The 11,742-nt window shown below is 34.5% G+C and overlaps 1 protein-coding gene and 1 long non-coding RNA gene across 5 annotated transcripts; both read left to right on the top strand.

The window, feature by feature from the left end:
* Positions 1 to 357: 357 nt before the first annotated feature.
* LOC112291110 (putative xyloglucan endotransglucosylase/hydrolase protein 12) lies at positions 358 to 2,309 on the top strand. Of its 3 annotated transcripts, none has more exons than XM_024538144.3 (4): positions 358 to 522; positions 805 to 1,242; positions 1,357 to 1,559; positions 1,664 to 2,309. In XM_024538144.3, the coding sequence occupies exons 2-4, from the start codon at positions 925 to 927 to the stop codon at positions 2,079 to 2,081; spliced, it is 939 nt and encodes a 312-aa protein (XP_024393912.1). In that variant the 5' UTR covers positions 358 to 522; positions 805 to 924; the 3' UTR covers positions 2,082 to 2,309. The 3 variants fall into 3 exon arrangements, with proteins under 3 accessions (XP_024393912.1, XP_024393911.1, XP_024393910.1); XM_024538143.3 differs by having other exon boundaries at positions 358 to 530; XM_024538142.3 differs by having other exon boundaries at positions 358 to 553.
* A 1,796-nt stretch (positions 2,310 to 4,105) lies between these two features.
* Positions 4,106 to 11,083, top strand: LOC149987852 (uncharacterized). Of its 2 annotated transcripts, XR_016506372.1 has the most exons (4): positions 4,106 to 4,869; positions 5,070 to 5,894; positions 6,180 to 10,336; positions 10,627 to 11,083. It is a non-coding gene; the product is annotated as an uncharacterized LOC149987852 (long non-coding RNA). The 2 variants fall into 2 exon arrangements; XR_016506371.1 differs by having other exon boundaries at positions 4,106 to 5,894.
* Positions 11,084 to 11,742: the final 659 nt, after the last annotated feature.

The following is an 11,742-nucleotide window of genomic DNA, read 5'->3' as shown; positions in this document are numbered from 1 at the left end:
TCCGGTGTAATCCATCGTTCTTCAAGTTCGGTGCGAACTGGGCCATAGATCTTTAGCTCTATATATGTGATTAAGCAAACATAAAGAAATCTTGCTTTTCAGGAGTTCTAAATAAGGAGTCCAGCATTGTTGACTTTACTATTAGACTGGGTTGAAGAAGCTCGTCTAATACCGTGGCTTGCCTGCCTCATAAAACGTCCTCCTGTCAGAATGCAAACGTATTGAAACCCAACAGATTCACAACATTATCTATTTCGAGCTACCCGCTGAGTGAGGAGATCTGCGCCAAGTCACCTGTCCCGGCTGCGGTGGTGCATATGAGCCCTCCCAGCGGTGCAGGGAGTGTTGCAACTTCGCTCAGGAGACTCCAGTGCCGAGCACTGAGCCCGGAGCCTTTTGGGTCTGTCGCAGCTTGAGTACCTCGCCAATCTACCACCAGACCTTGTGCGTTGTACTTAAGTTCGGTTTGCGACTCCGGGGGGAACGAGTTTTTCTACAGGCATTTGCAATCCAGTTTCAAAGGTTTTCTGGTTGGCTTCATTGCCCCTTACATGTTAGTGACCATTTTGGCCTCGAATTTGCTTTCCATCTCCCGAGTTCCTGTATTGCTACTACTAGTTTTGCGAGTAACATCAACGGTTTCGCATTCTGCAGCCAGCGATCAGTTAGAAGTTCATAACTGTGCTGTCGTCTGATAGACTTTGGATTCACAATCTTTTCAGATTTCTGTACCTTTGAAATTTATCCAAACTCACATCGATTGTACAATGCATTGATTTTATGTGCTTTTATTATGCTGTGCAGTTATTCATATTTGAAAAAATCAAGAAAAGTTAACACCAAAAAAAAACTACAATATTTAAAGGTGTTTGGAGCAGTGGGGACTTAATCTCATATTTAGCTTCTTACAGAGATTTCGTAGTCATGGCAAAAACACATATAGTTATGTTGGTGGCAGTGATCTTCCTGGCTACGGTCCTTTCAGCTGAATCCTGGGAAGAGAAATGTCCTGGGGATCCTGGCTACGTTGAAACGTGGACTAAGAACTTCTGGAGTTTGTTTAATATCTTTACCAACGAAGAGCACGTTCGCGTTGGACAAAATGGCGATTACGTCCAGATGCAACTTGATGAACAATGTGCTGCGGTTTACGGATCTAGGCACCAGTACTACACCGGACGAATGAGCGTCAAACTCAAGCTGCCATGCGGCAACTCATCTGGAACTGTCTTTGCGTTCTATGTAAGTTCCGCACAATCTTCAGATTTACGACCGCCTTCTCCCTATTCTAGCAATTTCGTCCTTGGCAAGATAAAATCTAGCTCACACCATGGTCGACTTTGAACTTTGATGCAGACCTCATCGGACGGGAAGAAACCTTATCACGATGAGATTGACATTGAATTGCTTGGCAATGAAACCTCGTCATGTATCACCATGCAGACCAACATATTCGTCAATGGTAAGGGAGACAGGGAGATGCGTCACAACTTGAACTGGTTCAACCCTTGCGACGATTACCACGAATACTACATTCTCTGGAATTCGGCAATGGTTGTGTAAGTTTCCATCGTCAGTCGTTTGGGTTGAGATTTGTGGGTCACTTGGTGCACCTGTTGTCGATGTGCTCAATTGTTAACAATATTTCGTCATGGAAAATCAGGATCGGAGTGGACGACATCCCCATCCGCGTGTTCAAAAACAACGAGCAGTATGGTCTCCCATACTTTAACAAAGGACAAGGATTGTACGTCTCTTACTGGGATGGTAGCAGTTGGGCAACACAGGGTGGACGCATCAAAATCGACTTCGCTTTGAACGGTCCCTTCGTCGCCCATATGCATAGCTTCCATGACCTGCAAGGTTGCCAGGTACCTTCTGAGGACAACATATGGCAATGCCAATACCCAGCTCAGAGACCTTGCTGGGACCGACCCTGGGTCAACCATTACTTGACTCAACAGCAAATATGGGACTACAATTGGGTGAATGGAGAATTCTGCACCTACGACTACTGCAAGGACGTCGCACGCTTTGCTGCTACCGGAAAGCCCGCCGAGTGTAACCTTCCCCGGTACTAGGCCCTAGTTGAGCATCTCTAGGTGCTTCTTTTGTAATTTCTAGGCAGTGTAGACCAAAGAAGAAGCTGCTGAACTTTCGCATGCCTTGGCTGTGCAATTCATTACCATCTTCGTGCTCCTGAAGTAGTCGAGACTTGGATTACAAACTCTTTGCCCCAAGCTCCATTTGCTTGTGAGGTTGTATCTACTTACTTCAATGTAATCAACTGATGTAATGAACTTACTCAATATCTGGTAAGTGATCGATCATATTTACGGGTATGATTTTGAAACGTGTTCTGGCTTATAGCTGAAAATGTAACAACACTTCTGGTTAGGTCTCAACAGATCGAATTCCTGGGCGATGCAATGCTACATATCATCTTCTGATCCAGGTAGTGATGTGGGCACGGCCCACAGTTGAGACAATTTTGCAATGTCCGTATCTTGTCACACTTTCCGTTCATGATGTTGATCTGACGGCAAGCACCTTGGATCCCACAGGAAGACTTTCAGGGAATCTGTGCTCGATCAGTGCCGTGGCAGCCATTGTGCGGAGATGATCTAGATCGCAACTCCGGAAGCTTGATGGGCTGCACCGTTAAAGATGATCGCGGACAATGGGATGGCCGAGGGAAGCGTGGTTCCTAGTCAATCGATCAACATAATTCGATGATGTTGCTCTTCTCTGGCGCTAAGAGAGCAACATCATCGTTATTTATTACGTCGTGTTGATCGGGTGGTTTGACGGTTTGCTGCCCTTTCAAACTAATGCCGTGGCCTAGTTTTCTGCTGACACTCTCTCTACCGACTTTTTGTCTGCTCATTTGAATCTGGAAGCCGATTCATAAACTTGTAAATTGCTTGATGTGCATAAATGTTAAGAATAATATCATAAGAGTTCTTCCTTAAAGGTTTTAATTTTTTTAAGATTATAACTTTTCAAACATTAATCTGCACAAATTTGAATTGACAAATTGAACTAACACAGGTTTAGTCAGTAGTTATTATTAAAATTTTAGAATAAAACATTTAACATCCGCACATGACTGCTGTTGATCATTGAACTCACAAAAGAACAAAAATAATATCGTGGTCAACTAAGAATTAATTGATTGTATGGTGTACATTAAATAATGTATTTGGTGTATTTTTTTTTTGTACCAACAGGAGTTCATTGTCATCTTTAGTTTTTCTTTTATGAAAGGTGTTTTTATAAGGGAATTAGCACAAAAATGATTTAATTTAAATTTTTTATCAAATCATTTTTCTTAAATTGCTAATTAAGAGTTCCAAATCAAAATAGCTAAGAAAGAATATGATTAAAATAAATTCAATCACAGCATGATGATTGAAAATGTAATACATATTAATTTTATATTTTAATTAGTGTAAAGTTTTATTCTTGTGTTAGGATTTATCATGTGAGATTATAAATTTTTTAGTTAAATTCAAATACTTTCAAAATTTGAAAGAAATTTTGATTGAATGCAATTTTAATTTAATTTTTTTAATATTCAAAATAAAATAATAATGTGTATTCTAAGTTTGAGTTTTATTATTACTGACATCTACATAATAATAATAATAATAATAATAATAATAAATGTATCTATGGATTTATTGTGCAAAAATGCATATATAAATTTATTGTGTAATAATTAAAAATGTATATACATGAATAACATAAATTTAGTTACTAAATTTATAATTAATATGCATTGAACTCTTATCAATAAATAAAATAATTATTCTAAATATAAGATTAAAAAAATTTGTAGTTTTATATTTTTTTCATGTAAATTTTTTAGATTCTTTATTTAAAATTTATATCAGATTTGATTATCAATTCAATAAATGAATGTGTTTTTGTGGTCTGTTACAATCATAAATTTTGAAACATGAAATTGAAATTACTGTAAATATCAATTTTATAGAATTTATTTGTTGTTGTTGTTGTTGTTGTTGTTGTTTTTTTTTTTTTTTTTTTTTTTTTCTGTTTTTTGTTGGTTTCGAAGCTTAATGTGTTTTTTATCATCAAAAAGTGAAAATAAGCAATATTTTCTTTTAAAATTCATATGATTATAGATTTAAACATCTTCCATAGTGCTTTATTGGTATTATTAATGTTGTACAACATTGGAAGACTTGAATATATTCTGTTTAATCAATCAAATATTCCATTTCATACATAACCATTAAAATTTCCTAATGAGAATCCTAGAAAGAATGTGATGTGAGTTAAAATCATGCGATAGAATTGTGATAGAGTATTCAAATTTGAAATTTACGATTAATATATTAAATCATTACCTTAGAAGATTATTATTACAATTAATAATAATAATAATATTATTATTATGAGTCACTACTCAGCTGAATTTTGAAATTGGCTCCGACAGCGACGAGCACAATTCCCACCGCTGCTTTTTCCCGCGCCTCGTCACCAAGTCGGAGATGTTTTCTGGCCCACATGGGCGGATGGGCCTATCACCGTCCTCGGCATCGGTCTCTTGTTGTCACACCATTTGAAAAGCGTCCACGGTAATAGGCCCCGTAATGCTCAGCCTTCAACCGAAATAAATATTAGCATTGGAAGGCAGCGTCTGTGCTGTGAGTATAGGCAGCTTCGGCATGTCTGATCCTGGGGCTTCAGTTTGTCGTTGGACCTGCATGTTTTGCGTAACTTCATGAGGCTGGATTCATTATTTATGAGGTTAAGTGCTCCGCGGTTGTTGATCTAAGTGTTGAGTGTTGGTTTGGAGTCTTTCAAGACATTTTAGGAAAAAAATTGAGGGAGCTCTTTGAGGTGAGCATGATGTAGGGAACTGGATGCTGTTGCATAAGAGGAAGTTTGATGCATTTATGAAGATTTATCGTTGTTTGGTTCGGTTTGTGGTATAGAGTGGGGCTGTGTTAGTTGCTGTGTGGATCGGCGGAGATTTGTGGAGCTATTTGTTATCTTTTCATCTAGATGCATATGTTGCTAATGTGTTTGAGTCATGACAGGGGAGTTGTGCGTTTAGGATTTGATCCGTGTGGCAGAGTTTGATTTTAAGTGATTAGCTCAGTAAAGGGAATCGAGTTGGAGGTGTGAAGCATTTTATTGGACAACACGGTTTGCAGAAGCTTGTTTTTGCGAGTTGTTTGTACACCAGCAATGCAAGTATTATGCTTACCTGGAATATTTTCAACAGCACTTCTATCGCATGCAATTACTATCGATCACGAAAACTCAAGGAGTTGTGCATTGAGACCTTGGGGATTAAAGTCTTCAATACCTTGCCAGAGACATGCGAACCTCTCGAGAAAAACTTCCGTGTCCCTGATTCCTCTTTCTAACACATGCAATGCCGTCTAAGTGGAGAACCCCATACCTGCTGGCCTGAGTACCTCCCGAGCTGCCTTGGAAGGTTCTTTTGGAACTTTTGCTGCTGTGGGAAGAGTGGAATGCAACAGTCGCGGATGCCGGCCTATATTAGACGATGTCTCGGAGCTGGAAACCTTGCCGGATGGCTGGTTAGTGCAGGAAGACGCCTTTGAGGTTTTGAAGTCTCGCACTGCGCTATACTATAGCAGGAGCAGAAATGTAGATCTTGGAACGAACACGCACTTCCCAAAAGACTTTGCTGATTTTCTGAACGAGATGTAGATGGAGAAAGGTGCTGCCGAGAAGTACTTCGAATTTGCAGTGCGAGCAAACTCACTTGACTGCAAGTTGCTCTGTGAGTATGCATCCTTCTCCTGGAAAACACGTAAAGATGCCGACAAAGCCGAGGAACTGTACAAACAAGCGTTAGAAGCGGCGCCCGACGATCCCCACATTGTAGCAAGGTACTGCTTATTTTTGTGGCAAAGCCTTCTGTCTCAAGTGACTTATGTGGTTGTTATAAAGGAGCAGCAGTATATCCGCACTTAACGTCGTATTGTGCAGATTTCAAGCTCTGTTTCATGAAGAGGACCATCTAATGATTTACAAACTCTGAGGAATGTGCGAAACTAGGTCCTCTGTAGCATTATCATTTGAGAAATATCTTGGTCATAGTACCGACTGCAATTGAAATCAGCTTTTTATTTCCTTGTGTGCGGATAACTACCGTTCTGTCCGTGAATGACCAGGTTTACTGCAAAGATGATGTGAGTATGCAACCGAGTTTGAAGAATCATTCTCTTGGGCCTAGTGAAGGCTGGCATATAGATTCTCCATCCAGGTACTCTTTCTATTTTCACTGCCCAATTGTATGTTTTTCCGAGTTTTAATTTTAATCATTTAAAAAGAGATATGTATTTTTTAAAAAATTTATTTATTTATTCATTGTGAAATGGAAACGGTCAGTTGAATGATGTTAAAAGAAAGCACAATCGTCATAAAATAAATATTTATATTTTTAGGTGTATCACAGTCGAAGTAACTATATACAGGTGTTTGATAACTTTGTTACCAAACTGGACATATGGTTATAACTGTAATATTAAATATAATTTCTTTCATAATATAATTTTCTTTTTAAACTTATAAAATTTGAACATGTAAAAAATAGTATTTTTGAAAATTTTAAATAAAAATAAAAAATAAATCACAAAGAAAAAAAGGAAATACTATTTTTCAAAACCAATATCATTTTCATAATGAAAGATTTCAAAACATATAATTTATTTCTATGTTGGATCAAAACATCAAAAACATAATATTTAACTATATTTACTAAAAGAGATAAACTAATTATAAATTATTTTAATTAATAATAAATTTTATCATTAATAATTTTATTATATTTATTTTTTAAAAAATAAAAATTATATTATGGAAAAAATCTATCTAGGATTGTAGTTGATTACGGATAAAGGTTAAAATATCATAGAAAATAAGAATTAATCATTATTACTAATTTACCATGGTTTCATTAAATGACTAATATAAATAAATTACTAATGTGGATGGTTGTTAAAAGAGTATTTATATTTGGAAGAGAAAAGAGGAAGGTATATTTTTTAAATTTGAGAAGCCTCATTAAATTGGCTTTGTATTTAGAATGATTAGTTCAAATTTGCAAGATAAAAGATAAGGTCAAATTTACTATTGTTTACATGGCATGAAAAGAGTTTTTTCTTGAATTTTTTGCAAGTCTACCATAAGAGGTAGTTGTTTAGAATTTTTAAAAATCTAAGTTAATTTATTTAAAAAAATGTTTTAAAAATTAGAATATTTATCATGATTTTTATGGATAAACTATAAAATAAGTTTCTTTTAATTTATAATAAAATAATTATTTATTTAATATTCTAAATTTATATTATTTTTAAAGATTAAAAATTCTAAAAGAGTTTTATTTATTTATTTATATTAAATTATTATTATTAAGCAAAGAATTAGTATAAGGCTCCTATATTGTAGATTTTAAAGATAGGTTACAAAGACTTCTTTATCTAATTTGCAAAAAAAGACATGAGACATACTTACAAAACAAATTGCACAAAATAAGACACAAAAATTAATTAAAGTGTGTAAAAAATATTTGGAAATATTATAGAAATAATATTTGGAATTGTGTAAAAAATATTTGGAAATGTTATAGAAGCTTATCATTTATTTTATATCATGCATTTTTTTTTAGTGTTTATTACTAAGGTTTTACACCAAGTGCCCCATAAAGTTTTTATTTCTTTTTGACAATGTTTTTCATGCCAAAAGTTAAACGATTTCTTTTAATTTATTTTATTCATAGGACATTTATAATTTATAATATCAACTATTTAGCATAAATCAAGCTAATTTAGAAATAGAATTCATGGAAGGTTTATTTGATTATGTCAATTTATATTAACATATTTCCTAAATAATTTAATTTATATTCTTAGAGAACAACAAAATTTATTATTTCATTGGTCTTTGAACAATGTTAACAAATATAACAACTTCTAGATATTTTAATTATTTACCATATTTAGCCTATATTGGCTTACTTTTCTAAATCTAAGCTCTTTTTTTTTGTAACACTTCTACAAGATTTATATAAACTAAGCTTTTAGAATATGTTTGCATAGTACATATTATTTTTAGTTTATTTCAATCTAATATAAGGTTCAAAGTGTAGCTAATCTACAAGTCTATATATATTTGTTTCTAATTAAAAATTTAAGAATCATGTTTCCAAAAATATTAATAAAAAATTATTAGCTTAAAGAAATTTCAAATTTTATTTTATTTGCAAGTTGAATATTCATATAAATCTAAATATTTATTTGTGATGTAATAATTTTTTTATATTAGAATTTATTGATATATATATTTTTAATTATTTAAATAATAAATCAATAATTTTCTTAATAAAAATTTATTATATTATGATTGTGCATAAATATTTTTTTGGTTTATCATTTATTTTAGATTTACTTTTACTCTTAATATGAGATGATTTGAGATACAACATGATGTTATTAATATTTAGCTTGTGTTATATTAGTGCAAATTTAGACCTTATATTCTATTAGTATTGTAAGTTAAAAATATATATTATAGGATAGATTAGTTTAAACAAAGTTGCTACTTTTTTTTAGTTAATTTGGTAATGGATGTCAATATCTTTTTCTTGTGGTATTATATAATATAAAAAATAACACAAATCGCTTCACCAACTTCTTTCTATTAAAATTTATTTCTTAAGTGTTTTTCTAAAAAAAATAAAAAAATAAAAAATATTTACATATATATTTTTTTATTTCAATAATTAAAAAATATAAATATATAATGAAATAAACAGTATCAATATATAATAAAGTAAAAAATATCAATATATAACATGCCATTAAAATATATTTAGCAATATTGATTTAAACATGTATTTTTAATTAATAAAAAAAACAATATCAATGTATAATATGCAATAAGAATAAAAATACCATAACAATACATATGCAATAAGCATAATAATTATTTTTAGTTTTATATAATATATTAATAAGCATAACAAAAGTTCAATCATATTATTTAGATTTGTAATTACAATTCCTTCATACAATAACCATATTACAAATATATAATGCAATATACAAAAGGGTCGAAATTTGATTTTTGACCTACCTTAGAATTTTCTTATAAGTAAATGATATTGATTTTACTAAATGCAAATAAATTCATTTCAACATTATATTAAAATAATTGAAAGAACACAGTTGCAGGAGGCCATTAACCATCGCATACTTTCACTTGTGGGGGTGGTTATCACATTTGGCGAGCATGTAGACAATTGCTTTGAGAATCTTAGTCCATATCACTTGTGATAATGTTATTGATCTTAGGTGCATTATTCAAGTTTAGGTTACTAGCAACATCAACTTCTGTTCAAAGTAATTGTTCTTTGCAATTAAATAGTCCTTTATTAGGAAAGCAATGGAGATAGTCCATAGCCTTTGTTGGTTTTCAGACAGAAGACTGTTAGCTACCAGTTGCAGTATTGTTGATGAAGGACATTTTAACAATTGCGTGCATGCGGCTTTGAATCTGCAAGTACCATCAGAGCATTCCGAGGGATTTTTGTATTGATAGAAGCTTCAGAAAACTCTTACTATGAGAAATGACTTCAAAGCTTTCATGACTTTGAACGAGAGAATTGAAGCATGCATGCGTTATATCAAGAGCGTTTTGAATTGACGAGCTAAGAAGATTTTCCCTTTTTTCTGCACGTTATCCAATATTTTGCAGATGGGGTGGTGAAATCTCTAGTGCATAGCAAGTTGGCTGCACTGAAGCAGCCAGACACCCCTGCAGTAAATTGTGTTGCAGGTCCTTTAGTATCTCTTTGTTGCTGTCGCCGATCTTTCAACTGATTGATAGCAGGTTCTACAACCTCAAGTTTTAACACTCAGAGTCGTGGACGAAAATTGCTCCTTAGATGGGTTTGCCCGCTTGAATTTCGCTGTTGCTGGTTTTCTTCCACAGGCGTGAAGCACCAAGCTGCAAGATTAAATTACTCAAACTTGTTGCTGTCTCTCCACATGCCTGGCAGCTACGCTACTCCTACATAGCCCCAATTGTTTGAATATACGAGCTTCCTAAAGTAACAGGCGATTAGGAGGAGAAAATCCTTCGATTGAACTGATCTTAATGACAGTTTGCTGTTCAGGTTCATTACGTAACTGGTACGCAGAAGATTAAGTGTATTCCGGAAGCAGGGCAAGCTCTACACTACTGGTTTCGCGAGTATTCAGTAGAGCGACGTGACATCGTTAGCAAATCAGAGATGCTGAGGAGGTCTTCCCCTTGAACCCCAGCACAGGTTCCTTCTCAAACTGCATCAAAATTTGAGAAATCATTTGACGTGCCTGCTAAGTCTCCAAATGACATAAATGACATGCTATTTGCGTGCCATTGTGTATTCCAAAAAATCAGGTAGTGACCTTGTTACAAATAACATGAGAGCTTCTAAGGTAAGAAGTTTAGGGTTCTCCCGTAGAACATATGTTGTTTGTCCTGGTGAACAATTTGTGTAAAGCTTCTGTACATCTCAATTGCCGATCAGGACTAGAACAATTAGACTCAATCGTAACACTTGGGTAAAGTATACAGGTACACTTGATGGAAGACGACTTGATGTACAGCACCTTTGGAGAATTTCATGAGGATAATTGTGCACGCCAGGGTCGGAAAGCAGACCTTCTCATCACTGAATTTAAGAAGCGGTTATACTAGGCTATCAATGAGCAGCACAGCCCTAAGGATGTGATACATTTCAGAATACACACTCGTAACGAAATTAATGACAAATTATTCGATGAGAATTGGAGAACCATCGCTTAACACAATTCTTTCTCTTAAGAACACATTCGAGGTCTTCCAGAATGATTTCCACTCTGGTTAGTCCGATCAACAAAGTCCCTCGTAATAAAAGTCCACATGTAAGATTAGGTTAGCGGTTTTACAGTGTAAACATTGATAGCTACAAAACTTATAACTTCCATTGACATGTTAATCTCATTACAATGTCATTGAGTTTGTTTCCGTGAATCTAACACCCTTGCACGAACATATTGACATCTAATTCTCATGTGTTAGCGATGGTAGCTTATGATTTGCATGGCATGTTAGAGTTTGCGGATCCTGAGCGTTTCAGGCTAACTCGTCAACTACAGACAACCTTTGCCCTACAAAACGGGCTGTTGTTGCTCCCAAGTCTCAATTTGATGGCTGTTTCATCAATTTAGAAACTTTTTAGCGAGGGGTGTATCCTGCCCTTGCATGTAAGATTGGAGTCCTGAAGAACGTTTCTTCCATCACCCTACTTAGTGTTTCTCGAAGGACCTGGTTAGAGGAATCCTTGCGTTTCCTACAGTTCACCTGCGTTGCCAGTTCATTCATTTGGTTTGATTACAGAACCATCACGTTCATTACCAGCTTGCAGTATTTTTCAAGGATGAGCTTATCTCTCGATCATGGAGAAGACCACCATAAGAATCACCCCCTAATGGAGCCTTTGAAAAAATGAAATCAGCAGAGTAGAAAAACTGAAGCTGCTGAGATCAAAGCGCAACACATTAATTTTGTCTAAAAACTAGTACTCCGATTAGTTTCCTATGGCGCGAGAGTATTTTACGAGGAATCATGACCAGATCACCACCTGTTCATTGCATCCATTGTTTAGCATCTCCAACTAAAGCCATTTTCTCTTTGTTGTATGGTTCTCAA

This window comes from Physcomitrium patens, chromosome 14, assembly GCF_059467195.1.
Source record: "Physcomitrium patens ecotype Gransden chromosome 14, ASM5946719v1, whole genome shotgun sequence".
In the NCBI taxonomy this organism is placed as follows: Eukaryota; Viridiplantae; Streptophyta; class Bryopsida; order Funariales; family Funariaceae; genus Physcomitrium; species Physcomitrium patens.
The sequence above is the reverse complement of the archived record's forward strand: the minus strand, read 5'-3'. Positions and strand labels throughout refer to the sequence as shown.